Consider the following 27747-nt stretch of genomic DNA (forward strand, 5'->3'; position numbering starts at 1 on the left):
GAATAGTCCTAAACAGTAAGGTCGGAGGCGGGAATGAGTGGGGATGGGACGTGCAACTGAGGACAGGGTGGGGAAGAATACTCTTGCTTTGCAGACTTAAAGAAAAAAAAGTCCCTTGCTGCTGCTTCTGTGGCATGGTCCAAAAGTGGGGATGCAACTGCTCTACTGCACCCTCTCTGAATCTGCACATGGCAGGTGAGTCTTGAGTTCTAGTACCTGTTTTCAGGATTGTTTCTGATTTCTTTTGTTCCCATGACTACTTAATTTAAAAAGCACAAACAATCTGGAAAGCAGGGATCAGGGTTCTTCTTTAACACCCATAGGAAACTGGATGGTCAGTGAACTAAAATTGTCTTCAGAAAAATCTGCTTTAGGAATTCAAGAATTTGTTAAATTACTCATATTTCTATTTATGAATTTGTAATAATGATAAAATGGCACCTCTTAAGAGAAGATATTTGCATCAGGAGGAGGAAATAGAGACTTTACACAGAATAAAGCTTAGTATTGTAATTAGCACATCTAGCAATCTGAAAAGGGTCTGACCCCAGTTTGTAGAAATCACATTTAATGAAATATTTGACATCTTCTTGTTCACATAAAAACATTATAATCAATTGTAAATTAAATAACTTTATATTAAAACTCCTATTCTCCTCTTTAGTTAAGTTCATTTTCCCTGTTACTGAAATCTGTTCTGCTCTTACACGTACTACTAGAATACACTAGTCTTTCTTCACTTGTCAGATATAACTTGATATGGTCAATTTGTTTGCACTGAGGGAACCAAAGCTGTCTGATTTGCTGAAAAAATAAAGGAGAAACTGACAGACAATTATTAAAAGCTTCCATCTTTCCACATTCATTATAAGTAATTGCTCACTAAGACTAAAGTATGAGGATTGGTGTAAAAATGACTGATACTTAAAGTTCAATCTCTGTGTTTCTAAATCAGCTTCACTGACACCATTAAATATGCTATAAAGTTGTGCGTTTTCTTGTCTGCATTTCTCATTATGAATGAAAAACCATAGAAAAGCAAATATCTTGATAAGACATTATCTTTATGCAGGAAAGCTTTTAAGGGGACGAATTACCATCTTTAATTCACTGTGTGGAGGACAGCTCATGTTCACGTTCTGTGTGCAGGTGTGATTTTGTTAGTTCACAGTAACCTTGAAGTTTGTTATGGAGATATTATCTTGTACTAAAATGATGAGCCACCTGAAGAAAACATAAGTCAAATAAGGAACTGAATTACTTAGTTCAATTTTATAAATAGATGAAAAGACTTTAATTTACCATTGAGCTCTTTCTGTTCTTTGTTCATATTTTATTTCCAAGACAAAGAGCTGTTACTTTAGTTCTCTTTCTTTTTAGGCTGAAATCTAGGTAATAACCTAGGGGAACTTGTAGTCCTTCAATATTTGATAACCTTATAGGCAACAAATTATAAGACCAACGTGATGTATAAGATACTGGGTCATTCACAACCATTAATTCCAGTGTAGATGGAATTTAGCTTGTTAACTGGATTGAGAGTGGCTGCATATTGAATTGAAAACCCTTTGGTGTATTATCCTGTCCTCAAAATCTCCAGATTTACAATGCATTGTGTATTTTCCAGACTGCAAAGCCAGCAAGCATAATTTGACCAAAGTAAGTGGAATTAACAAGCCTTCTCACATCTTAATTATTTCAGTGATACTATTTTGAAACATTTAGTGCTGGATTCAAATTTATTAGTAAGTTAATCACAGAATTGTGGGTAGGAAAGGGCACAGATGCATAATTTGTTATTCCTGTCCCGCTTTTTCTTAAAAATCTCTAAGGAAGGATATTCCATAACTTCCCTAGATTTTTTTTTTTTCTGGTGTTCCTATGCTTACAGTTAAGAAGTTCCCCTGAGATTTGATATAAAAATGTTTGCTGAAGATCAACCCCACTACTGTTTGTCCTTTTTTGTGCAATAATGTGTTTCCATCTTCTTTATGGTAGCCTTTAAAATATTTGGAAACTGGTAACATGTCCTACTTTCACCTCCTTTTTTCCAAACTCAGACTACCTCAGACTACCTAGTTCCTTCAGCCTTCCCTCCTACGACTTGCTTTCCACACCTTGTCATCTTAGTGATTTTTCTCTGGAACCTCCAGTTTCCTTACCTCCTTCTTAAACTGGCATGTCAAAAAACGGTCACAGTACTTGAGCTGAGGCTTCCAACCACAACAGGAATAGTGTATACTTATGACTCCTTCAGATATGTATTTGATATGTGAATTCTGTAGCTATACCTAACTTTAAGCTGTCAGCTCTCTCACACAAACACCATGCTGAAGAAAATTATAGTGGTTTGTGACAGTACACAACTCCACTATGCTACATATAATGGGTAAAACTGGCATTGCACCAGTTCAGCTCACAGCACAACATGCCTCAGTGGGCATATAATACAATGCAAATATGATGAAAGCTGCCATTATCATGCATTTTAGGATTCAGTGAGGTATCTGTTATAAACCATCACCATACCCCAACTCCTCATCAAACCCCAGCCATTTGCCTGGGCAGGAAACCTTTTATTTTATTCTCTTGTATTTCCAAGCAGCTGTAGAAATATGTGCCTTGAAATATTTAGTATACTTCAGAACTGTGGAATGTTATACAGTATAAAAATAAACATAGGTCTGGAACAGACGTATGACAATCTTTCCTATTCTGTGATCTCTAACCATGTACAGCTTGTGCTTCACCTCTAGAGGGCTAGTGAACATATGTCTTGGCATGCTTTGCTAGAGCACCTTTTTTGGATATTTCAGACAGAAGCCAAAAGTAGCTGAGAACAAAGGAAAGTGTTGTTTGGCCAGCTGTCTCACTGAGGAGATGAATTCTAATTCCCCCTTGAACAACTGTTCCAGGGATTGGATCTGCAATGGCTTTCTGGAGATGACAAGTAGAAGAGCCAAGCAAATCCTTTCCTTGGCCATTGTCATCTACAGGTACTTTGTGCTTCAGCAGTGCAAGCTTCCAGCCCTGGTGGTCCCTTGAGGACCATGATGCTGTCATGGGCATCATGTTAGCCCGCTTGGAGGAGGCACAACACAATGACATATAAGCTGCAGCACTGCAGGCCTGGTGTCAGCCTATTGCTGGGCATTACTCGTGAGCTCAGACTGGTAGAAGCAGCTCATGCTTGAAACCTGGGATGATGAACAGTGGCAGCAAAACCTTAGGGTTTCCCATGACCCATTCGTCAACCTTTGGGCTGAGCTGGCCTCTGCAGCACAATGATGTTGGGTTTTGGCACTCCCTGTTCATTGAGAGATGTAATTTGGATGTGGTAGAGGGTGTGGAGAGATGTGGCCCTGGTCATTTGGAAATTGATGCACACCGCAATCAATGGTGATAATGGCCATGCATGAAATGTACAATGCCATACTTGAGCTGGGACCTCAGTTCATCTGGCTCAGGGACCTGCAGGAGTTCCTTGATGGATTCAGAGAGATAGGCTTCATGAATTGCTTGTGGACTATCAGTGGGATCCATACACCTGTTCTGTGCCCACTTCATCGCACCTCAGATTACATAAACCATAAGGGGTTCTTTTTAGTTATACTTAGGGTTACCATATGTCCTGTGTAAACTGGGGCAATACTGGCTTCCATAGTCCAGGCCAGTCCACCTGATCCAGTCTGCCAGCCTTACTCCTGCCCAGCAGGAACTGTGCCTGCCTGCCCAACTGTTTGGCACACTATGCCACTCCACATCTCTGCTGGACTCGACTCCAGGGCTTTTGACCAACAGACCAGGACCAGACTATGGAAGCTGGGACTGTCTCATTTTGTTTGGAATGTACCATCACCCTAGTTATACTCTAGGCAATTGTGGGCCACTTCAGGTGTTTCACTAACATCAGTGTTGAGTGATCAGGCTGAGTCCACAATGCCTTCATATTCAGGAACTCCAGTTACCTGGAGATGATGGAGTGAAGGAGGAAGGAGGAATTTGCCCCAAGCACTCCCACCATGGATTTTGGTGAGCTGACCATTCCCCCCTTGATTACTGGAGACCCAGCCACCTGCTGCTCCCCCATGACTCATGAAGCTGTACACCAATTGGGTGGACTCCAAAAAGGAGATCTTCAAATACCAGTTGAGCAGCTGTCAAATGGTGGGGGAATGCATCTTTGGTCACCTAAAGGCCACTGGGTGGTCCACCTTGAACTCAGGCTGAGAAATATTCCCAGTTTTGTGGCTGCTGCCTGCATCCTCCACAATAAGTGCAAAGCAAGGGAAACCAGGGCAGCTCTGGATGGAGTTACCTCAGGGGAAGCTCCTGACACTTTGGATGGGGCCTGAGCTGAAGCAGCTTTTCCAGCCAAGTGTCTCATACAGAACCACCAACAAGCTGTTCTGATCAAAGAAGCCTTGGCTGATGACTATCTAGGATAACGTTCTGCTAGATAGGAGAGAATGCAGGAGACCTCTAACCTAACTGTTCATGGACTGTTTGTTTGCCATGGTGCACATTTAGCAGTCTGTTATCTATTTTTCCAGAACATCTCAGTAAGCATCTTTCATGCTAACTATTGGATTTGATCACTCCCTGTTGTGTTGTACTTAGCATGTGTTTTACTGCTTGAACCCATGGTTGCTCACATTTTAAGCAAGTTTAATACATACTAAGTTTAATGTGTGATATGACACTAGGACCATCTTTCAATATGGCCATAAGTGAGTAGCTTGCAATAGCAGGTTTCTCAATACAGCCATTAGTTTGAAGCAAGGATAGGGGGCATTTTTTTTAAACTGAGATTTCAGAAGAGTCCAAGACAGACAAAGTTCAAGACAATCAGTAAAACAGAAGTGATAATACTTGAGCTGAGGCTTTGTAAGATGTATTTTCCATTGAAATTTGTGACCAGCTCAGTTCAAGGAATCTGGATTTGTGTTCTTGCTATAAACAAATAAGCTACATCAGTGCTTCATGTTATCAATTTCTCTTTCAATGTGAAGATAACTCTCAGCCTTCCAAAATTTGTCGCTGATCTATAAAAGGCACAACAGACTATTTGCATATGGCCAAGGGTGGATTTTCTAAACTGAGACTTTGATGTATGCATAGCCTCCAAAACAGAATAGGATACAGGTGTGGGAGAGGACTTCTAGATCCTCTACCAGATGCACTGTATTTAAACAAAATGTATTTCTACCTTAAAAAAAAGGAAAATGGGGAAATTTCAAGCTTGTGTTTATGTTTTTTATGTATTCGTGTTAAAAAGAAGTGTAGCCATGCCAAATGTTATGAATGCAATTAATTTAATGTAGGTACTAGGAAAAAGATCGTAAACATAGTCAACAAAGAACTCTTTGCCCTCTAAATGTTTTTAAGCTAGTTTAGATAGGGTAAAATGCAGAATATGGGAAACCATGCGGATCTGTGCCATTCTGGATATAATCAAGATGTGAAAGGGTTATGCTTGTATTACTGTGTGCAGTAAGACTGCTAAAAGTCATCTCACAATATTTTCTTTCTCCATCATGAAACTGATTCCAACAATGTTTTTTCTGAATTGTTTATAGATAAAAGCACAGGAGCAGACTGTTGAAATTTAGCATCTTTGCATATTGTGTACTAAGTATGCCATATAGTCCTTAGTAAATGTACCTACATGTACAAAATGTGAAGCAATAAACTCTGGCACATATTGTGCTGATGTTTATTGCTCCTGGATGCTGCACTTACGTGTGTGTGCAGGACTGCAGCACATTGAGCTGGGTCACAGCAGCTACAGCTGGCAGAGGGTCTGGTGGTCAGCCTGGCAGCCTGGGGCTGCTCCAGCCTGGCTCAACATGCTGTGGAGGGTGCTTCAGCATGGAGCTCACCAGCAGGCAGCCCCCACACTGAAGCACCGGATGGGAAAGAAGCTTTTCTTGGTCACAATGGCTGACCTGCTTGACAAAGCTTTAAATTATGATCACCAGGGGATGAGTGGACAATCACTAGTACAAGCCCTGGAAGTGACAATCACCAAATCAGCAGGTCAGGTAGACGCAGACAGCAAAGTCCCATCGCTCACGCAGGTTTCTAATGTGTACAGGACATCCACCTGACACAGGAGGTGCATGGTCCCACTAGGGGGAATGCCATACTGGATCTGGTATTGGCAACAGGGGATGACATGATAGGGGACCTCCAGATCGGTAGCCATTTGGGAGACAGTGATCACCTAATAATAGAATTCAACATAAGACGTCGAGTGGGTAAGGTAACTAGTAGGGTGAAAGTGCTAGACTTTAGGAAAGCTGATCTCAATGCACTCAGGCGATTAGTCAAGGACGCACTGCAGAGTAGGAGTTTTGAAGGGATGCGAGCCCAAGAAGGGTGGCTGTGCCTTAAGGAAACGATCCTTCGGGCACAAAGCAAGACGATCCCCGAGCGAGGCAAAAAAGGGAAAGGGGCCAGGAGGCTTCCATGGCTGACCAGAGAAATCCAGGGCAGCCTAAGGGCCAAAAGGGGAGCACATAAAAAGTGGAAACAGGGTGAGATCACTAAAGATGAATATACCTCCTCTGCTCATGCTTGTAGGGAGGCAGTTAGGTGGGCCAAAGCTACCATGGAGCTGAGGATGGCAACCCAAGTAAAAGACAACAAGAAATTGGTTTTTAGATATATTGGGAGTAAAAGGAAGGCCCAGGGAGGAATAGGACCCCTGCTAAATGGGCAGAAACAATTGGTGACAGACAGGGGGGACAAGGCTGAACTCCTCAACGAGTTCTTTGCCTCAGTGTTCCTAAGTGAGGGGCACGACAAGTCTCTCACTGGGGTTGTAGAGAGGCAGCAGCAAGGCACCAGACTTCCATACGTAGATCCTGAGGTGGTGCAGAGTCACTTGGAAGAACTGGATGCCTTTAAGTTGACAGGCCTGGATGAGCTCCATCCGAGGGTGCTGAAGGCACTGGCCGACATCATTGCAGAGCCACTGGCGGGAATATTCGAACGCTCGTGGCGCACGGGCCAAGTCCCAGAGGACTGGAAAAGGGCTAACGTGGTCCCCATTTTCAAAAAGGGGAGGAAGGAGGACCCGGGCAACTATAGGCCAGTCAGTCTCACCTCCATCCTTGGTAAAGTCTTTGAAAAAATTATCAAGGCTCACATTTGTGAGAGCCCAGCAGGGCAAATTATGCTGAGGGGAAACCAGCACGGGTTTGTGGCGGGCAGATCGTGCCTGACCAATCTAGTCTCTTTCTATGACCAGGTTATGAAACGCCTGGACACAGGAGGAGGGGTGGATGTCGTATACTTAGACTTCAGGAAGGCCTTCGATACGGTATCCCACCCCATACTGGTGAACAAGTTAAGAGGCTGTGATGTGGATGATTACACAGTCCGGTGGGTGGTGAATTGGCTAGAGGGTTGCACCCAGAGAGTTGTGGTGGATGGGTCAGTCTCGACCTGGAAGGTTGTGGGCAGTGGGGTCCCGCAGGGCTCAGTCCTTGGACCGATACTCTTTAATGTCTTCATCAGTGACTTGGACGAGGGAGTGAAATGTACTCTGTCCAAGTTTGCAGATGACACAAAGCTATGGGGAGAAGTGGACACGCCGGAGGGCAGGGAACAGCTGCAGGCAGACCTGGATAGGTTGGACAAGTGGGCAGAAAACAACAGAATGCAGTTCAGCAAGGAGAAATGCAAAGTGCTGCACCTAGGGAGGAAAAATGTCCAGCACACCTACAGCCTAGGGAATGACCTGCTGGGTGGCACAGAGGTGGAAAGGGATCTTGGAGTCCTAGTGGACTCCAAGATGAACATGAGCCGGCAGTGTGACGAAGCCATCAGAAAAGCCAATGGCACTTTATCGTGCATCAGCAGATGCATGACGAATAGGTCCAAGGAGGTGATACTTCCCCTCTATAGGGCACTGGTCAGACCGCAGTTGGAGTACTGCGTGCAATTCTGGGCGCCACACTTCAAGAAGGATGCGGATAACCTGGAGAGGGTCCAGAGAAGGGCAACTCGTATGGTCAAGGGCCTGCAGACCAAGCCCTACGAGGAGAGACTAGAGAACCTGGACCTTTTCAGCCTCCGCAAGAGAAGGTTGAGAGGCGACCTTGTGGCTGCCTTTAAGTTCATCACGGGGGCACAGAAGGGAATTGGTGAATTGGGAATTTATTCACCAAGGCGCCCCCGGGGGCTACAAGAAACAATGGCCACAAGCTAGCAGAGAGGAGATTTAGATTGGACATTAGGAAGAACTTCTTCACAGTTCGAGTGACCAAGGTCTGGAACGGGCTCCCAAGGGAGGTGGTGCTCTCCCCTACCCTGGGGGTCTTCAAGAGGAAGTTAGATGAGTATCTAGCTGGGGTCATCTAGACCCAGCACTCTTTCCTGCTTATGCAGGGGGTCGGACTCGATGATCTATTGAGGTCCCTTCCGACCCTAACATCTATGAATCTATGAATCTATGTAACACAAGGGATCTTACTCCTACCCCAGCTCAAGGATGGGACTCTTCTAAGAGGACAGGGAAGCCCAGGGCTTCTGATGGCAGGCTTAGCTGCCTGTACACAAATGCCAGGAGCATGGGGAACAAACAGAAGGAACTGTCCCTTCTGCTAGGCACAAATGAATACGATCTCATAGGGATAATGGAGATCTGGTGGGACTCCACCTATGACTGAACTACAGGTATTGATGGCTATACCTTGTACAACAGGGATCATGTTGCAAGGAAGGGCGGGGGTGTAGCTCTCTATGTGAAGGAGCAGTACACTTCCCTACAAGCAGAGATTAGCACCCATGGTGGACGACTCCTTGCTGGGGTCGTTTGACCCCAGTACTTTTTTCCTGCCATGGCAGGGGGTCGAACTTGATGATTTGGTCAGGTCCCTTCTGACCCTACCAACTATGAAACTATGACTCGAGACCCTCTGGGAGTGAAGGGGGATATAACCATAGGAGTCTGTTACAGACCTGGAAGAAGAGCTTGACCATGAATTCGGTAGGGAACTGGCAGAGGCTGCACACTTTTGGTGCATGGTCGTCATTGGCGACATTAACCACTCTGATATCTCATGGAAAGAGCATTCAGCTAAATCTGATGAGTCGCACAGCTTCCTCACTTGGTATTTAGGGGAAAATATATTTTAGGCTGCAAACGCATTGGTGAATTTTTGGTAAATTTTAGTAAATTGTGATATTGTTGTTTCTTCTGACCTCTCTCAGACATTTTTTTCAGTCCTGCAATATAAGGTAAAAGATATAGGTTCTCAATTTAATGGTATAACCATTTAACTTTTTTTTACAGGGTATATGTAAGGGTAATGTCCTAAAATGTTTTCATATTTTCTGATTGAGACTCACCAACATTTATTTTCTTTCTTTTAATACTCCCTGTCAAATGTACGCCACAGGCTTAGGAGGGAGGGGAATATAAAGCCACCCTTTCTGCTTCAGTTAAAGTTTGCTATACTCTAGAAACTCCCCAAATTAGCTAGCTCTGATATTTTGAATTTAACACAAGCTTACAATAAATTTGTAAACTACTGAATTAAGCTATTAGTTCCAATTTCCCCACTAACACATGCACAGCAAGGGAATTACTTAGTCACTGTAACAAACCTGTCAATTAGATGTTTAATGAATTAAGATGAACGGGGAGACATTCTTAAGTGACATCTATTGCTGAAAGAGAAGTTGTAAATGGTATTAATTAGCTATTCTGTTAGGGTTCATTGGATTGATTTATTTAGAGCCTAATTGTGACCTGCAGTCTGTACCCACACACACAAAAAAGAATAGAACAGGGAAATAGGGAGAGTAAGTATTGCTTCACTCCTTTTTTTTTCAGATACATATTAAGGATCATGGCACAAGGATGCTTATTTCCCCTCCACATAGGTTGGCATGGAATACATGGGGTAGGAAGGGGTGGGGGGGAGGAAAGGTTGGAGTCTTAAAGTTTCATCTGTCTAATGCAGAAGGAAAGTGATTTCTGTCAGGTAAATTATGATGCAAATTACTTGTTCCCTGAAGCAAGTGCATAACTAAGAAAGATAGTCCTGGGATCAGAGAGATTTCTGCCATTATGGCCACAGTTTAGCTTTTTATTCTCTTACTCAATAGGACATTTCAAACAAGTAATGTGTTTGTGAAACTAGCCAATTCTATACTAGAGCAGATCTGTTTAAGATACTTTTGCTTTGATTATATTTTGCGCAGCTTGCATTGTTTTCTGAAAATATGTTTACTATTACCGAAATGTTTGCTGTTACTAAAATACTAATATGGATCCTCAGAAAACATTTGAGGGTTTTTTCTGTTTAAAACATGCTGAGAACTTTTAAAAGGTTTCTGTAGTAATCATGACTCTCTGTTTCTCTAGATGTAAATGAATGTGAAGCTGAACCCTGTAAGAACGGTGGAATTTGTACAGATCTTGTTGCCAATTATTCCTGTGAGTGTCCTGGTGAATTTATGGGAAGAAACTGCCAATACAGTAAGTATTGTAATTATCTTGCAAATCTATCTGTATAAATTCTTTACATGATGCATTGCAGAAATAACCTTGGAATAGTACCTAAGATAAGATCCAGTCATATAATTAATGTATGGCTAAATATAATATTAAGACAAAAGAGACATTCTATTTATTTTTAATAAGATAACTGGTTTTCTAGACAAAAGGAATGCAGGAGATCTGATTCTGAGGGAGTCAATAAAGGTTTTAATATAATGCCAAACAGGAAATTAGTAGTTAGGGTACAGAAAATGAGAATTAATACAAGAATTGTAAGGTATGTAAGGTGATGGTTACAGAAGGGATGACAATGGGTTGTACTGGAAGAAAATTATTAGGCTAGAGAGAAATTACTAATGGAGTTCATCAATGATTAGTCTTGGGATCAATCTTATTTAATTGTTTTATTAATGACTAGCACAAAAGGGGGAATGTGCTAAAGCAATTTTGTGATGAAAAAAGCTGAGGGACATAGTGAATATAGAGGTGGATTGAAATATCACAGAAAAACAATAGAAAGATATCCAGAGTTGGTGTAAAAAATGGGATAAAATTTAATAGTACAAAATGCAAGGTCATGTACTTAAGGACTAATTGCAGGAATTTCAGCTATAATTTGGGAGCTCATTAGTTGGAAATGATGGTGGAGGAGGAAGCTCTGTATATATTAGTCAAGAGCTACCAATATGATGCAGCAATGATGAATGCAATCCAAACATATATAGGAAAGGTACTAGACCAGGGATCAGCAGCCCCCAGCACGCATGCTGAGCAAGGCCATTTTGCTTGGCACACCACCACCAGCCTGGGCTCTAAGCAGCTGCTGCCAGCCACGGAGCCTAGGCTGCTCCCAGCAGGAAGCTGGGAGACTGCAAGCAGACCAGGTTCCATGGGCTGGCTGCAGCTGGGAGGCTGCAAACAGCTGCTCCGGGCTCCGGCATGTTGGCACTCCGGCGCCTTCCAAAGTAGACATTGTGGTTTTTTTGACACTTCAGCCAAAAAACATTGCCTACCCCTGTACTAGACAGTTACTGGTGGACATCATCTGGAAAACAGCATACAATTTTAGTCATTCATGTTTAAGAAAGCTGAATTTAAACTTGCACAGTTGTAGAGAAGAGCTGATAGCATACTGAAAGTAAAGAAAATCCTATCATATAAAAGGAGACTGAAAAGTGTGGCTTGTTTAGGCTAGTAAGACAAACATGAAAGGGGATATAACTGCTGTTTGTAAATATATCAGGGATTAAACACCAGGGTTGAGGTAAAGGTGAGATGGGAAGAGGACTGTTTCAGTTAAAAAACATAGTTGACACAAACAGCAAACCAGCTGTGAAGCAATTTGGAATGAACATTAGAAAGTTTCCAGACATCAATACAAAGAGGTTCTGGTACAACCATTTAGTGAAGCACTGGAAGCTTTAAGATGGATTTCTCAAACTTTATGAAAGAATTACATGATTTCAAGGGCATCGCCTAAATGGCACAGGAGTTACCTTCTTGGGGGGGCTGGCTACACTTATTTCTCCCTACTAGAAGAAACTGATTTGGGTCTTCCCAGCCTGGCCGCAGTGGCCACTCGGTCTATGCTCGGGGCCAGCCCCCTGCTGGCAAGAGGGAGCTTATTCTGTCAGACACTGTCCCAAGTGCAGACCGAGTGGCGGCTGCAGCCAGGCCAGGCAGACACAGCTGCGGTGCCCCGGGGGCAGAGCAGGAAATAAGCCCCAGGAAAAAAGCCCGCTCCCCACCCACCCAGGGGCCTTGCTGTGGTGACATCTGGCCCCACACCCGCCCCAGCCACTGGATCGGCAAGGGGGGAGTGACTATGATGGAGGCAGCAGCCCCTGTCACAGTTTCTCCAAGCCAAGCCTTTTCCTGGTGGGGGGCTGCGCTGCAGGGTGAGGAAATCTGCTATGGGCTGTGGTGGTGCCTCAGGGGGCTTGGAGGGCTCTGGCCCCCTCTGGACCCCAGTGCTGCTGCATGAAGCCCATGGCAGCTCTGCCTGGCCTGCAGCACAGCACCCCCGCCAGGAAGGGGCTTGCACTTCCCAACATTATGACAGGGGCTGCTGCCCCCATCAAAGGTCCTGCCCCCTCCTGCTGCAGCAGCAGGGCAGACAGTCAGACACCAGCCAGCAGGGCCCCCTGTGGGGGGCAGGGACGGGGTTATTCCCCCTCCCTTGGCGTCTTATGGAGGGAACGGTAGGGGACTTATTCCACCACAGGGAGCGAGCATGGTGGTGACAGCATGCAGACCCAGCTGCCGGTGTGGGTAGAGGGGAGACTAATCCTCCTCCCTGGCCCCCTCTGCCTCAGGGGCCATGGTGCCTGGCTGCTGCTTCAGTGAAAGGGGAGATCTCGGCAGACCTAGGTTGGATCCTTGCCATTGGGACAGAGATGGGGGGATTAAGCCCCTCTCCAGCCAGTTCAACCCGTACTGGCTACACCCTCCTAGGAAACGTCCCTGCATTGGAGGGTGAACTCTAGCACCCCACAGCTCCTGGTCTGAGCAACTGCAGGCATGTGTCCGCATTGCCTCAGACCAGAGGGAATGTTTGTCCTGTTACAAACCGGTTCAGCCTAGGCAGGTTAGACTAGTCTGCAAGGGTTGAATCAATTTAGGCTCTGGATTTTTGAATGTCTGTCCCTAGCCATAGTGGTAACTGCTGTCTTCAGACTGACGCACATAGTAGCAGTGGCAGAAACTGCGGCTCCAACTCAGAGAATACAGCAGCGGCTTCAGCCCTCACTGTGTGGCCTGTGCTGAAGCTAGCCCTGTTACCACTGCATACCCTCTGGCACAGCAAGAGCTGTACTTCCAGCATAGGGCGCATGGTGGGAGCCAGTAATCAGTGAGGCAGGGCCATGGCAGCGATTAGCAGCTAAGTGGCTGAAGGGCAACTGGGATTGTTTCCATAGTCTGTATCCTGTCTGCAGACCATATGTTTGACACCTTGGCCACAAAGGGTTCAAGGCAGCAAGAACTAAGGGGTTGAAGATTAATTTTATTATGTTTTGATAGACTGAGAAGACTGTTTTATACAGCTTGGAAACTGCATGAGTACAGTTACTGACATTGACTCAGTGGCCTTAACAGATTTAATAGCTGTCTCATTTCCGTTTTTTTTTTCTTGTTTGTTTATCAATTCCAGCCCCTCAACTGGGATGTGTATTTATAGAGTAGAAATTCAGAAAGCATTCAGTGGTGTCATGTCGACTGTAATCCATTACAGGATAGTTTCTAGCTATTTAGTTTTGACAGTCATTTATACAGGATATGAAAGCCCTCCACACTTGGGTCACATCCTTCTAAATTGGAAAATGATACAGCTAGCCAGCTAAATATGTTTCAAAATAGGTAATTCTTAGGAACTGATAGTGTGCATCTTTTTTTCCTCTTAGCCTCTCAATCTTCAAAATTTGCTCCAGGAAGTATATGGAGAAAAAATTAAGGGCTGCACTGTGCATGCAATATAGCTTTTTTATTGGAATGACATTTCAAGTACTACTTGATAAATACAAAAGTTGGATTGTTTTGATCTTTATGTACCATAAAGCTCAATGTAAAATTTTTGATAGATCATGTTATGGTGACATTTGCTCAGCTTATTGAGAATAGCTAAGATATCATTTAGGAATTCAGTAAGGATTTGTCCCTTAGATTTCTTGGAGGATAAGAAATTAAGGAGCCATAAAAAAAAACTTAGAATTTTAGTCACGTATAGGCCATTTATAGACAAAATGAGCGGCATGTGTGACTGACACTTTAAAGCGGCTGAAATGCTTTTGCACCACTTTAATGGTGTGGTGTTTGCACATGTCGGTGGCATATTGTGCAGTAATTCCAGCTGGTGTAGCAAATTCGGTGGCATAATGTGCCTTAAATAACTTGTGGCGCAGCAAACTAAAACTCCTCTGAGGAGTTTGTTTGCTTCCCTACAGCCACAGAACAATGCACCAGGCTCCGTGCAGCTCAGGGGCTCTGCACGAAGCCAGTGTAGGCAGCCTGGCAAGAAAAAAATATATATTTTTTTTTTCCTGGAGCCTGCCTGCTTGCCTGAGCTGCATGGGGCCCCGGTGCTTCCCTCTGTGGCTGCAGTGCCCCCTGGGATTGCCTGTGGGTGGGTGCTGCCTGGGGTGGGGCATGTTGCTACTGCAGAGGGAAACACCAGCCACCTTTCCCCTCCACCCCGCCACAGCCCAGGGACCACTCCATCTACCAGCAGCTCTCTGAGAAGAAGGGCAGATGGAATCTGAGATTTCTTCATTACAAGGTTTTTGTTCCTTTTTTCTGAAAAGGAAGTGATGTCAATAGCAGAACTGGGAGGAAAAAAACACAAGGTGTATCAGAAGGAAACAGGAAATGTAATGGAAAGCAAGGTATTTGCTAAAATCAACAAGTATGCTCTGCATCAAAAAAAAAATGTGGACTCCTTAGTTATGCCACTATCTGTACTTATAATACTCAGGTTACATTATGGTGTGTTTAAAAAAACATAGGCAAGTGGCTTAATGTTTGTGCAGACTACAGATCACTGAATTACCCCTGTTTTGGGAGCTCACCATGTCTTCTCTAAGTACTTTGGCACAATTTTACTAACTTTTAGCATTCACTTGTGAGCTATAAACTACTTTTAGTGTAGTTAACATTAAAATGTTAACTTTTATTCATATATCAACATTATTACTGTGCAATATAGCAGCTCCTTCAGCTAAAGTTGTGAACACCCATTTTATAACGATTTTTACTATGTCGTCACACCTAATTATGTAATTGCAAGTAGTAATTATGCCTTCTAATTACATCATTACACATATTTACACTAATTATATAATTTAATGTTGTTATACTAATTATGTGAATGCATAATTACTAACTAAAAATTATGCTAGACACCTCAAAGAATTCTAAACCAAACCACAGAAAACTAGAAGCATCAAAGTTAGAGAGGGAGAAACTTATATTATGTCATACAGTCCATCTCTCTGTATCAATGTTTCAGTTCTATATTTCACTAGTACAGTTCTGTATTACATCTAGATTGAAGTATCCCAAATTTCCCACCATTTTCCATAAATGTATTTCACTGTTTAATATAACTTAATGTATCAAGGTTTGGGTTTTTTTTCCCTCCTTGACAACCAAACTAAAATTTCTTCTATGGGGGAGGTACAGACCAGGCTGTAGTTGAGTCGAGACAGTTCTTGATCCTAGATTTCCTTTGTTGGCACTGTTGGTAGAATGGGAGTAGAAAGGAAACTTTCCAGGGCTTTCACTTTCTAAACTAAACAGTTTCATTGATTGGTATAACAAAGCCATGCTTAAATCACCTTGGTGTATCCACTTGCGCTGCTGCTATGTTATGAGTTTTGGATAAGGTCTCAACACCTCTGAGCTGATAGGAATGGGGAAAGGAATCGGGATAGGAAAAAGTCATCCTAGCCAGAACAATAACTCTGGGTCCCAGCCCTGTCTTTATTCTTGGACTGACTTATCTAGGTTTTTGTTTTGTTTTGTTTTAAAACTCCTTCTTACTCCAATTAACCCTTCTTTAATGATTTGTCCTAATTATTACCTGCCATATACCTTTTTCCACCAAGCTGCACCTGATTCTGTAGTCCAAATGCTCCTCAGTTTTGGAAGTGATAGTAAAAAACAATTCAAGAAACAATTCATTCTCCATAGTATGATCTCTTAAAGACTACATGAGTATTCTATGGAAATCTAGACAGTAGTTAATGCTGCTTGGATCTTTTTTTACCATATCACCATGACTGCACAAGTTTGGAGTTCTTCAGAGCAACTAGTGGAAAACTATGATGCTTTGCTGAAGATAAAGCTGGAAAACACCATGGAGAGCATTAGCATTCTCAAAGCATTTGACATCCACAACCTTGCCTGCAAATAGTCCACAAGATTCAAAGACTGACACCTTCCAGTCCTATGAAAGTCAAATTGCTACCATTTTGATTTAATCTTTTTCACTAGTTTTAATTTCTCAACATTTAATTTCCCTGAAATATAGCATCTATCATACTGCATTCTGTGATCCCATTACTTATTTTAAGCTGACTTAAAGTATTTGTTGGGCAGTAGCTTCATTAGAGCTTTCTAGTTATCCCTACATACTCTGTAAGCTCAGGTAAAGATCCAGGAAAGACTGAATTAGAGTCCTGTAAATGGAAATGCCAAGCTATCTTGCAGGCAGCTAGCAACCAATTTCATTGGTAGTTTGGCTGTTTTCTCTACCAACCATATATCTGCATCTTTAAATCCCATACGTGGTACCCATTTTCAAGAAAGGGAAGAGGGATGACCCTGCAAACTACAGGCCGATCAGTCTGACTTTGGTCCTGGGTAAATTTTTTGAAAAACTTATTAAGGAGACCATCATTTGCAGGTTGGTTAAGAACCAATCAGGATGGCTTTGTTGAGGGTAGATCATGCTTGACAAACCTTGTGTCCTTCTATGACCAGGTAACAAGCCATCTGGACAAGGGACACAGTGGATGTGATCTGCTTAGATTTCAGTAAAGCCTTTGATTTGGTTTCCCACAGAATTCTCTCAAACAAACTTGAGGGTGCTGGACTTGACCAGTCCTCAGTGAGATGGGTGGACGGTTGATTTAGAGGCTGCTTCCAGCAGGTGGTAATTGATATGCTGGCCTCATCCTGGAAGGCCATCTCCAGTGGTGTCCCCCAGGGATCTGTGCTTGGACCTGTGCTCTTTAATACATTCATCAATGATCTGGATGAGGGTGTGGAAAGCTCAGTTATTAAGTTCATGGATGATACCAAGCTATGGGGAAATGTGGTCACACTGGAGGATAAGGCCAGGATCCAGGAAGATCTTGACAGGCTGGACTCTTGGTCTCTTGAGCAAAGCAGAATCAGATGAGATTTAATGCAGATAAGTGCAAAGTTCTTCACCTGGGTAGGAAGAACCCTCACCACAGCTACATGATGGGTGATGGCGCACTGGCTGACACAGAATCTGAGCGAGCCCTGGGGTTACACTTGACCGGAAGATGAATATGAGCCAGCAGTGCAATGAGGTCACTAGGAAAGCAAATGGAGTTCTGGAGTTCATTAGCTGATGTGTGTCCAGTAGATCCAGGGAAGTGTTTCTCCCTCTCTATTCGGCACTGGTGAGGCCTCAGCTGGAGTACTGTGTACAGTTCTGGACACCGCACTTCAAGAGGGACATGGATAAGCTCGAGAGGGTACAAAGAAGGGCCACCCACATGGCCAAAGGCATGGAAGATAAGCCCTATAAGGAGAGACTCAGGGAACTGAACCTGTTCAGCATGAGTAAGAGAAGGCTGAGAGGTGTTCCGATGGCCACGTACAAGTACATCAGGGGAGAACACAAAGATCTGGTGGAGCAACTCTTCAGGAGGACACCTCAAGGGAGGACAAGGACAAATGAACATAAGCTTATAGAGAGCAAATTCAGACTAGACATAAGGAAGAACTTTTTCTCCATAAGGGTCACTAGAATCTGGAACACACTCCCACCAGAGGTGGTGAAGTCACCGTAAATTAGAGGTGTTCAAGAAGAGGCTGAACAGGCACCTTGCTGAGCTTGTCTAAGCCCAATAACTTCCTGCCCACTGCAGGGGACTGGACTTGATGATCCTACAGGCCCCTTCTGGTTCTACAATTCTCTGATTCTAAGAATGCTGAACTCATGTTGCAGGCACAGATACAAAGAGAGTTCAGTGATGCAGTCACACCCCCTTTTCAGGTCATGCCATGGGAGCAGCAATCAGGGACTTTTAAGTCCCTGAAGCAGATAATAATAATTCCTCCCTCTTCCCTTGTATGTTCAGCAGCATGTCCTCTTCCCTCCTTTCCTGTTCCCCACCTTCTTCTGCCCGACATTGCCACTGTCCCCATTGTCTCCAGCAGCCCCAAGGGCAGGGAGAGCTCCATACTCTGCTTCATCCAGGCTGCATAAGGAGCCAGGCTCAGTCCAGGACAGCAGCAGTGGTGGCAGCATGCCAGTTCCTCCTCCCTGCCTAGTCCCCTTCATGTGTTCTCCACCAAATTAGGAATAGGTTTAGGGGGAGGGAACAACCTACTTGCCACCACTGCTACCACCACCTGCTATTGCCAGTGAAGCATAACTCCCCATGCAGCCCAGCTGGAGTGGAATGGGAGTAGCACTGGAGCACCTCTGCCCCACAGGGTAACCAGGGACAATGGCAAAAACAGGTTGGGTCGCAGTGGGGGTGTGGGGTAGGAGGGAATGGGAGAGGAGGGGAACTACCACTGAATACAGATGGGATGGAGGGGATGATGAGCTGTGGGGGAAGGGAGGGGAGGGGAGTGATTATTATCTGGTTGGGGACTTAAAGTTCCTGGCTACTGTTCATGTGGTATGATCTGGCCATCCCAGTGTGGGGGTGGGGGGAGTTTTGAGCAGGGGTACTGCCACCCCTTCAGTGCTAGTCACTGATCCTACATCCCCCATTTCAAAATCCAGAATCTGTTTATGCACATTCCACCAATATTTTGTTTTTCCTCTCTCAGAAATGCTCATCTGTGGTGGCCTTTTATTATAGTTTATCCTTTTGTTTTCCTCGTGTAGAGACTTTCACTGTTGATGTCGCATGTGTTGAACTGTAGTTTGCTAATGGCTCAACCCTGCTTGCATTGAATGCCATGGAAAATCTCCCATTGGCTTTAATGAAAGAAAGACCAAGTCCATCACTGGAAATATTGTTAATGTATATTACATTTCCTTCATCTCTTCTTTCTTACTACATACTTTATATTGAATACACTCATCTATACTGACATCCCAGTTGGAAGAATCATCCCTCAAGTTTAATGATCATAAATTCTATCATTTAGTGTCACTTCAAATGTTTTGTTCTCATTTTCCATACTTATATTTGTGCAAAGATATTTTAACGAACTACTATTTTTGTCTCTATTTTGTTTCAAAATAGTTCACTTCCTGCTGTGCTTTTTGTTGTGGATACTTATTCTGCATCATCTGGGATTAAATTAAAGCTTTCCTTCTTTCCATTTATTTTGAAACAGCCTCTAAGGTTTGCCAAACTTATCTCTAATGAGGATTTTCTTTTTTTTTTAAATAAAGCCTTAGCAATGGAAAGTTGACACACAAAATATTTCAGCACTCTGTGAATTCAGAATCCTTTCTTCAGATTTATTGAATCCCTGTTTTAGCAAAACTTCTCTATTTTTGAATTTTCATAAACAATTTTTTTTAAACTGTCAATTTGGTGAAAAATAAATAGTTATTTAAAGTTCAGTACTTTTAACAGGGATCAGGTACACTTCAATGGAGACATCTTCAACCTGTGCAGGCTCTGAGCGATCTCCAAAGTCCAGACAGCCACGCTTTGTGACTTCCTCTTCGCTGACGACTGTGTGTTGCAGACTCACATGCTGATATGCAATGGTCCATGGACCTATTCTTATCAGTCTGTGACAGCTTCGGACTCAGTATCAACACAAAGAAGACTGAAGTGATGTTTCAACCTGTGCCTGGCATAACACCCCAGGAACCACACGTCTCAGTTAAAGGCCAACAATTGTAGATGGTCTATAAGTTTACTTATCTCAGCAGCATGCTCTTCCATGCTGTCTATATCAATGACAAAGTCAACGCGAGGCTAGCAAAAGCCAGCGCGGCCTTCGGCAGACTCCGTAAGTAGGTCTGGGACCACAGAGGCATCTGAATGTCGATGAAACTAAAGGTTTACAAAGCCATCATTCTCCTGACCCTGCTTTATGCCTGCGAAACTTGGACTGTCTACCAGCGTCATGCCAAGAAACTAAACCACTTCCACCTGTACTGCCTGCAAAAGATACTAAAGATCAAGTGGCTGGACAAGACTCCGGACACTGAGGTGCTCAGAAGATCAGCTCTCCCTAGTATCCACACTCTATTGAAATTGGCACAGCTAAGATAGGCCGGCCATCTTTCAAGAATGCCCAACACTCACCTGCCAAAGAAAATCTTCTATGGCGAACTGTCAAATAGTGTACAGTTTCATGGCGCACCAAAGAAGCAGTACAAGGACACCCTAAAGATGTCCCTAAAGAGTTTCAGCATCAACCCAGAGTCATGGGAGTCATGGGACCAAATTGCTCATGACTGTCCATCCTGGAGGTCATCAGTCCAGAGTGGCCTTTGAGCAGTGGTGCATGGCAGAGGCAGTGAGGAAGTGGGTGGCCAGGAAAACAATGACCTCTTGTGTCCAGTCTTTGTTGCTCTCTTGCTCCTGCTGCAACAGATTGTTCAAAGTAAAGATTGGGCTCATAAGTCACCTCTGTACCCACGCAACCCTCCTCCTTTCTCCACTCTCCTAACATCTACCCTCCTCCTTCCTCTTTCTTCTTTCTCCTTTTTCCTTTCTCCCTTTCTTTTTTCTCCCTCCCTTTTTCTTTCCTGCTTCCTTTCTCTCTCCTCTCCCCCCCTTCACTGGATGCGGTCATCTAGCCCCTCCACAGCTAGCCCCTCCACAGCATGTTGAGTCAGGCAGGAGCAGCCCCGGGCTTGCAGGCTGACCCCTCAGGCCCTCCTGCCAGTCAAGGCTGAGCTTCCCCTGCTCAATGTGCTGTGGTCCTGGGTGGATGTCTAAATGCTGTGTCCAGGAGCAATAAACTCTGCCATGAACCATGCCACAGTTTATTGTGGCACATTACTTTCATGTGTAGATGCACCCCCAGCAGAGCAGTCTGACCCTTTAAGTGGGGTGACCAGCCCTGGGGCAGGAGCCCAGTTGTGAATGATTAGCTGGCAGTTTAAAAGTCCAAGCATGGAGAAAGCAAGAGGCTTGAGCTAAGGGATGGAGTGGTTTTCAGTCAAAAAGTAGACTTAACTGAAAGGAACTTGTTTCTAGGAAGGGCCAGAGCTAAAGAGGCTCTCTCCTGCCTCCTGGAGAAAGGCTAAAGGTTTACTTACTTAATTGTTTGTTTGGACCAAGGATTATTGTTTTGTTAGGAAGACTGGCTGAAGGGCTCCCAAGGGAGCAAAGTCAGACAGCCAGGCTACAGGCACGCCATTCCACTTTCAGTTTATTGCTTGGACTGTATGAAGGACTCCTCAGAGGGAAAGCCCACCTACACAACAGTAAGCATCCCAAACTATTTATACCCAGTTATATATCTGTCTTCAAGGCAATCTGCGTAGTTGCTGGGACTTGTTGGTATACCTGTTCTTACTCTCAGATCTCCTTTGTTTGGTGTTCACTGTCACAATATCTATATATTACTTAGCTCCAATTCCCTTATCAACACTGGCTCCACTGCTCCTGCTTCCCAGACAGCCCCCACACAGCTTTCAAACAGAACCCTGAATAACAGTGGCAGAAAATATGGGAAAAAACACAATATGTGAAAATTAAAAGCTGTATTTTCAATACAGCTCCCCTACTAGGCATCTGAGATTAAGTCATGGGTTTCACAATAGAAAGTTATCACACACAATATTTCAGCACTCTGTGAATTCAGAATCATCATGGGTTTAACAAAATTGCCTGTTATATAATCTAACCATTGAATATCCTAAGCTGCTAAATTTCACAAGGATAGCCCTGTTATCATCGTTGTCTTCCCTCGCTTGCCCCTTCTAAATGTGGTAGCTTTTGAGGATCCTGGTTCTCCACCAAGTTCAGTCATATGTGTCCTTTTCCAACTCCACCTTTCTTATGTCCCTCTCCACTATATCTCTCCATCTTATCTTTGGTCTTTCTCTTCCCCTTCTCCCTGGTAGTGCCATCCTGGTAACTTCTTTTCCCACATATTCTTCCCGACTCCTTTGAACATGCTTATACCATGCCAGTCTTCTCTTTTGTACTTTCTTAGATGCCAGCAAGATACCTCTGTATTGAGCCCAGTAACACATATATGAATAAGAATAACATGTTCAACTGAAGTTTATCTTCCAGCAGTCTTCAATACAAGACTTGCAAGAGATTTCCTTAAGTGTTTAATAATTAAAATCAAAGTATTTCATGGAAGTATCATTGGTTCCCCAAACTTTCATCAAATGCAAGGCAGGTCTCCAACAGAAACTTTCCTGGTTTCTTGGGGGGCTGCTTGGGAGCCCAGACTTCCAAGGTCCACAAGTCCACCACCCAGGTTAGGGGACCCAGTTCTTTAGCATCTTTAGCTGACAGTGTAGGGATGCAGCCAGGTAACTGGGACAAAACTGAAGTAGTGACTTTCAGGTGCTGCTGCAATCATGAATGGATGGCTGCCAGCAGCAGGCATTTTTTTTTTTTTTTGTCTCCCCTTCCCCTGAAGTCAACCTTTTCAAGACAGCCCTATTGCTCTCTTCCCCACTCCCTCCACTGACACCACTCTCTGTGGTTTTTGAATGTCCTGGGTTTGGAAGACCTTGGGCTCCCAGAATCCATTATGCCAGGTGAACCTGCCATGCTTGGGCTTCCTGCTGCGGGTCTGAGAACCTGAAACCTTGAGACATCCCAACCTTATTATGGTCTTGGCATTCAGCTCCAGAGCAGGAACCCTGAAAATCTTAAAAATACTGGTCAAACTTAAGAGGTTTCCCATGTGCCTGAAAGCTCTGGGATCTAAAAATTTTAGGGAAATTAAAATTTCTCTTGAACTATAAATCCTGATTTTTAGCAAGTTTTCTTAATAAACAAATATTATTAATGATCAAAATGACCAGATTGAAAGTTACTGAGATCTTCTGATAATTCAACTTTAAATGCTAAAAATTATAACACTTCCAAGGGGGGGGGGGTTAGTTGGGGTTTTTTTTGTCTAAGTAAAATATTGGAAGGTTAATCTTTAGTTGTTCATTTAGTTTTGAATATTTACTGACTTATCAATGACTAAATTTAGTTATTCAAATTGAATAAAATGCAACAAATTTCTCTAAGATAAGCCTAGCCAGGTCTCCAAATAAATTTTTTCTTATGCGTCCTCAAAACTGTCATGAGCTCAAACATTTCCAGTGAGATCTACTAACATGCCACATTTAATAAGACAATTCAGGCAACCATTTTCATTAAGGGGGAAAAATAACTTTAGTGAGAAATACTAGTTGGTAATGGATATCAGATCCTATGTTTAAATAAAGAATGTTGAAAATTACTTGCAAAATAAATAGCTAATGTGTTACCTAATCCAGAATAAATGTTTTATTGTTATACATCAGAGTTAATAATGCTTATAGTTCTACTTGGTGGATATGCCTACTTCAAAAAATGCATTGGTCCTGGTTTTGATGTGGTTTTCATTGAGATAAATTGGGATTAACTGAGCCCCCATTGATGTCAATGGAATTAAAATTGTGTAAAAAGATTGTGAAATTAGAAACCTTTTCTTTACACTATCAAATAAAAGAATCACATTCTTTGCATGTCCTGCAAAAATCATTTCTGTTGCCAGCATTTTTGGAAATCCTTAAGTCCATTTATCAAGAATGATCATAGATCTATTCACAGAGTACTACTGAATAATAAACTGACACAAAGGATAAATACTGGTAGCTGACTATCTAACATGAGTAAATGAAAACTTCCCCATTGAATTGGTATAGGGTTTGTGAATGTCTCTGTGTTAAGATTTTGGCTTTTTAATTCAGTAAAATGTTAATTAAGCTCTTGTAATTATTTTTTAAACCAAAAATCCCTAAACAGATTTTCAACAGTTTATATAAAAATATATTAACTTGATATATTCTATGTGGAGTTGGTCAGGCCGCAGTTGGACTACTGCATCCAGTTGTGGGCACTGCACTTCAAGAGGGATGTGGCTAGCATAGAGAAGGTCCAGAGGAGGGCCACTTGCATGGTCAACGGGCAGCAGGTCAGGCCCTACCACCACCGAGGGTTACTAGGAATAACGGCCACAAATTGTTAGAGAGGTTCAGGCTGGACATCAGGAGACATTACTTTACAGTTAGGGCTGCCAGGCTCTGGAATGGGCTTCCAAGGGAGGTGGTGCTCTCTCTTACCTTGGGGGTCTTCAAGAGGAGGCTGAACAGATATTTGGCTGGGGTGTTATGACCCTGCATTCATTCTTGCCAGGGGCAGGGGGTCGGACCTGATGATCTGTTTAGGTCCCTTCCGACCCTAAGCACTGTGATACTATGAAACTATTTATCTAATACGTTAGTCTGACATTTACTTTCCATTATGTATGTTAAAAGCAGCCCTCTACATTTGAACTTTCAGAAATGTTGGAGAAAAGAAGGTTGGCTTTGAATCTATATTTCTTTGCATGGATCTTTCTTTGACAGTGAATTCTATTTGAGCTTCAACTTGAAGATAAAATATGTATTTTAGTCTTATTTTTTTAAAGAAATTATTCTAGATGTTGATAATTTAAAAGCTGTCCAGAATCTGGATTTTTTTCTTGATTTGGGGTATGGCTACAAAAATGTAATTCACATAAATGGTCAGGTACTGATTGATAATCCCCTGGGAGCAGCCTTTGACATAAACCAGTGGAGTGGGGCTGAATTCACATGGCCCGTTCACTGGCCTGACTTTGTGTCCCTAAAAAGAAGGCACTATTGAAAGAAAGGAAAAGAAAAAAGAGGCATATGTATAAAATATGGTTTTTCAGCCTCTATATGTCAGCTTAAATCAGAGCAGGTTGTCATGTTTTCTAAATACCAAATATATGTGAAAGTATGGGGTATAGCCATAGCTAAAAAGATGCTTAGTGAATACCTGAAAGTGTACAGAGGCAGAAAATATTATTACAGAACATGCCGCTAAATTGAAATGTTCTCTCAGGCATTTCAATGACCTAGTAAAAAAAATTAATCAACCCCTCAAAAATTTATTATATAGCCTTCAAAGAGCAGACACATATAGAGCCTTACTCCGCAGCCTGTGTTCATACAAAACTCACTTTTTAGTAGTGTAAGATCTGCAATTTCAGGCCTAAAATTTAAACCAGAATTTTAGATTTGCCTTAGCCACAATAATACAAAACATGACTGAAATCCTGGTATTTGATACTGAAACAGTCTTCAGATAGATGCCTCAGGATGCATTTCCATCATGCTGCTGTTGATCTCGTCAGAAATATACCACTTAGAAAATATTCTTCAGTGTCTTAAAGTGATTTGGGAATAGAGAATGGAATTATATTAAGGCACCTGCAAGAAACGCATTGTAAAATATTCAGACAGGCCTCAAGACCTGACAGGCCTATTTTAAACATGTAAATCAGCTCCTCACTATCTATGACACACTCACTTATTATCATTACTGAGGCTCCTCAGTTGGTATCACAAGTTGTGCCAACCCCCTTTTTAAGGCTTCTATAATTTGCCTATATAAAATTTAACTTCAGATTGAAGGTTCCTATAGGAAGACCATCTCTAGCCATGCTTATTAATTCCTGACCTACTCCCCCCTATGCACTAATCTCCTGCTTTGGGGATGCAGGTAGCAGATCTCTCCCCAGCCTGACTTCCGCTAAATCCCACTCTGTTTAGTGAGACAGAAGGGACAGCATGACTTTAAATATGGTAAGTCACTTTTTTATCATGCCTCTCCCTTTACAGATATTATGGGGGAAAAAATCTGGTAACAGATTCTAAAAAAAAAATCACTGTCCCTGTGAAAGTTTCATGTGAATTTATATTATGCAGCACAGTCTGTGTCAATGCATGTTTTAAACATTTCTAAATCTAGAAAAAGCCATTACACTACACTGAGTAATTTTAAAAATTGCTTCAGTGGTTTTCTTATCAGGTCTGTCTGGCTGGTAATATACATTCTTTTATAAATTCTTACAGAAACTGAAAATAATTTGCAGGAAAAAATGGAAAAAATAAAAGAATATAGCCACAGGCAGCAGGCTGAAAACAAGCCACTGGTTGTTATGACACCAAAACTTTAAAAGATGAAAAAGTAACTTGAATACAAACACCAAAGAAAATAAAAATATCAGAAGAGCAAGTTGTAACTGAAATGTGCTCAGCAAAGCTCCTACTGGATTAATCAGAAGGAAACTCCCTCCTGTTTCAGTTATGGTCCAACAGCAATAGGGCTAATAAAACTCTTAAGTCAGGTCTTGGCTGCAATAATACTCAGATTGCTTCCTTAGAGGTGAGATATCAGATAGGATCCTCAGCTAACTGATTTAATCTGCTCTAGTCTCTTGCCAGCAGTCAAAACCCCCATATATAACAAAAAGAGAAAGATCAGCATAATAGCTATGCAGAACTTTCATAATGAAATGCCACAGTTCAGCAAAGCTAACAGACTTTCTGGCAAAACTGGAAGAATCCAATACAAACTATTACAATATATGTTGGTTTTGGGTTGGGCTAGCGGTAGGGAGCGGGGCGGGAATTAAATCATTTTGCCCAAACAATGCAAAACTTGATAGATTGTGAAATTTGCTTGATATTTTGGAGATTAATTTGGATTCAGAAATCTAAGCAAACTGTGAGAGTAGAGCTGGAAGGAAAAAAGAAAATGGTTTACCTGAGTTCTTCGTAAACTGGTATCTGTGAGCTCTGTGCCATAAAGGAGGTAAAGGAAATGTAATATGTGCAATGAGCAATTTCCTGCTGAGGCAGGATTCACAACTCCTGCTGCTGTGGACAGACGGAGGTTTCTGTAAAGCTCCTATTCCAGACTCAGGTGCAGTGATGTGTAAGACAAAAGATGAGAGTGAGGAACATGCTAAGTGGTTAATTCCAGTTTAGTCTCTGACCACCTGTTCACAAAGATAACTATAGTCTTAGAAGAAAACACAAGGGTTATTTTTCAATGCGAAAGCCTAGAAGTCATAAAGAAAAAACAACACAGTTTACTACAACTTTGCTTGCCTTTTGTTTCTGTAGTGTGGGAATAGCAGTTATTTCTCAGCAATTACAAACCAATGCTATAACACTGGTTGCAAACAGCTAGATAAACAGCATCCCTTATCCTACCAGCTCTCCTGAAACGTGGAAGATCAGCATCTATACTTTTATGCACTTTTAGCAATTTTCAGGTATAAAATAAATAAAAAAATCTACAACAACAAAATGCAATGAAAAATAGAGATGTTAGTATTTCTATTCAGTTTTACATTTTAAGTATTGTTTAAATTGTGTAAGGTTTGAAAGAAAAGCAGCCCTGGAATTTTCAAAAGACAAATTGTAGTTTTTTTATTTACTAAAGAAAACTTATCCTATGTTCAAGTCTGCTTTACTTTTATCTGTCAGTGGTAGCATTTTCTATTGTTAGGGTCAAATGTTTTGAATC

General features: G+C 42.5%; 1 protein-coding gene across 2 annotated transcripts in view; it reads left to right on the forward strand.

Moving 5' to 3' along the window:
• The window catches only part of EDIL3 (EGF like repeats and discoidin domains 3), a 462626-nt gene that overhangs the window by 268666 nt on the left and 166213 nt on the right, over window positions 1-27747 (forward strand). For both annotated transcript variants that reach the window (XM_019483064.2, XM_019483071.2), the window contains one exon: window positions 10382-10495. In XM_019483064.2, the coding sequence (XP_019338609.1) occupies window positions 10382-10495 (114 nt within the window). The remainder of the gene's footprint in view (window positions 1-10381; window positions 10496-27747) is intronic.

Source organism: Alligator mississippiensis, chromosome 3 (assembly GCF_030867095.1).
Source record: "Alligator mississippiensis isolate rAllMis1 chromosome 3, rAllMis1, whole genome shotgun sequence".
Classification (NCBI taxonomy): Eukaryota; Metazoa; Chordata; order Crocodylia; family Alligatoridae; genus Alligator; species Alligator mississippiensis.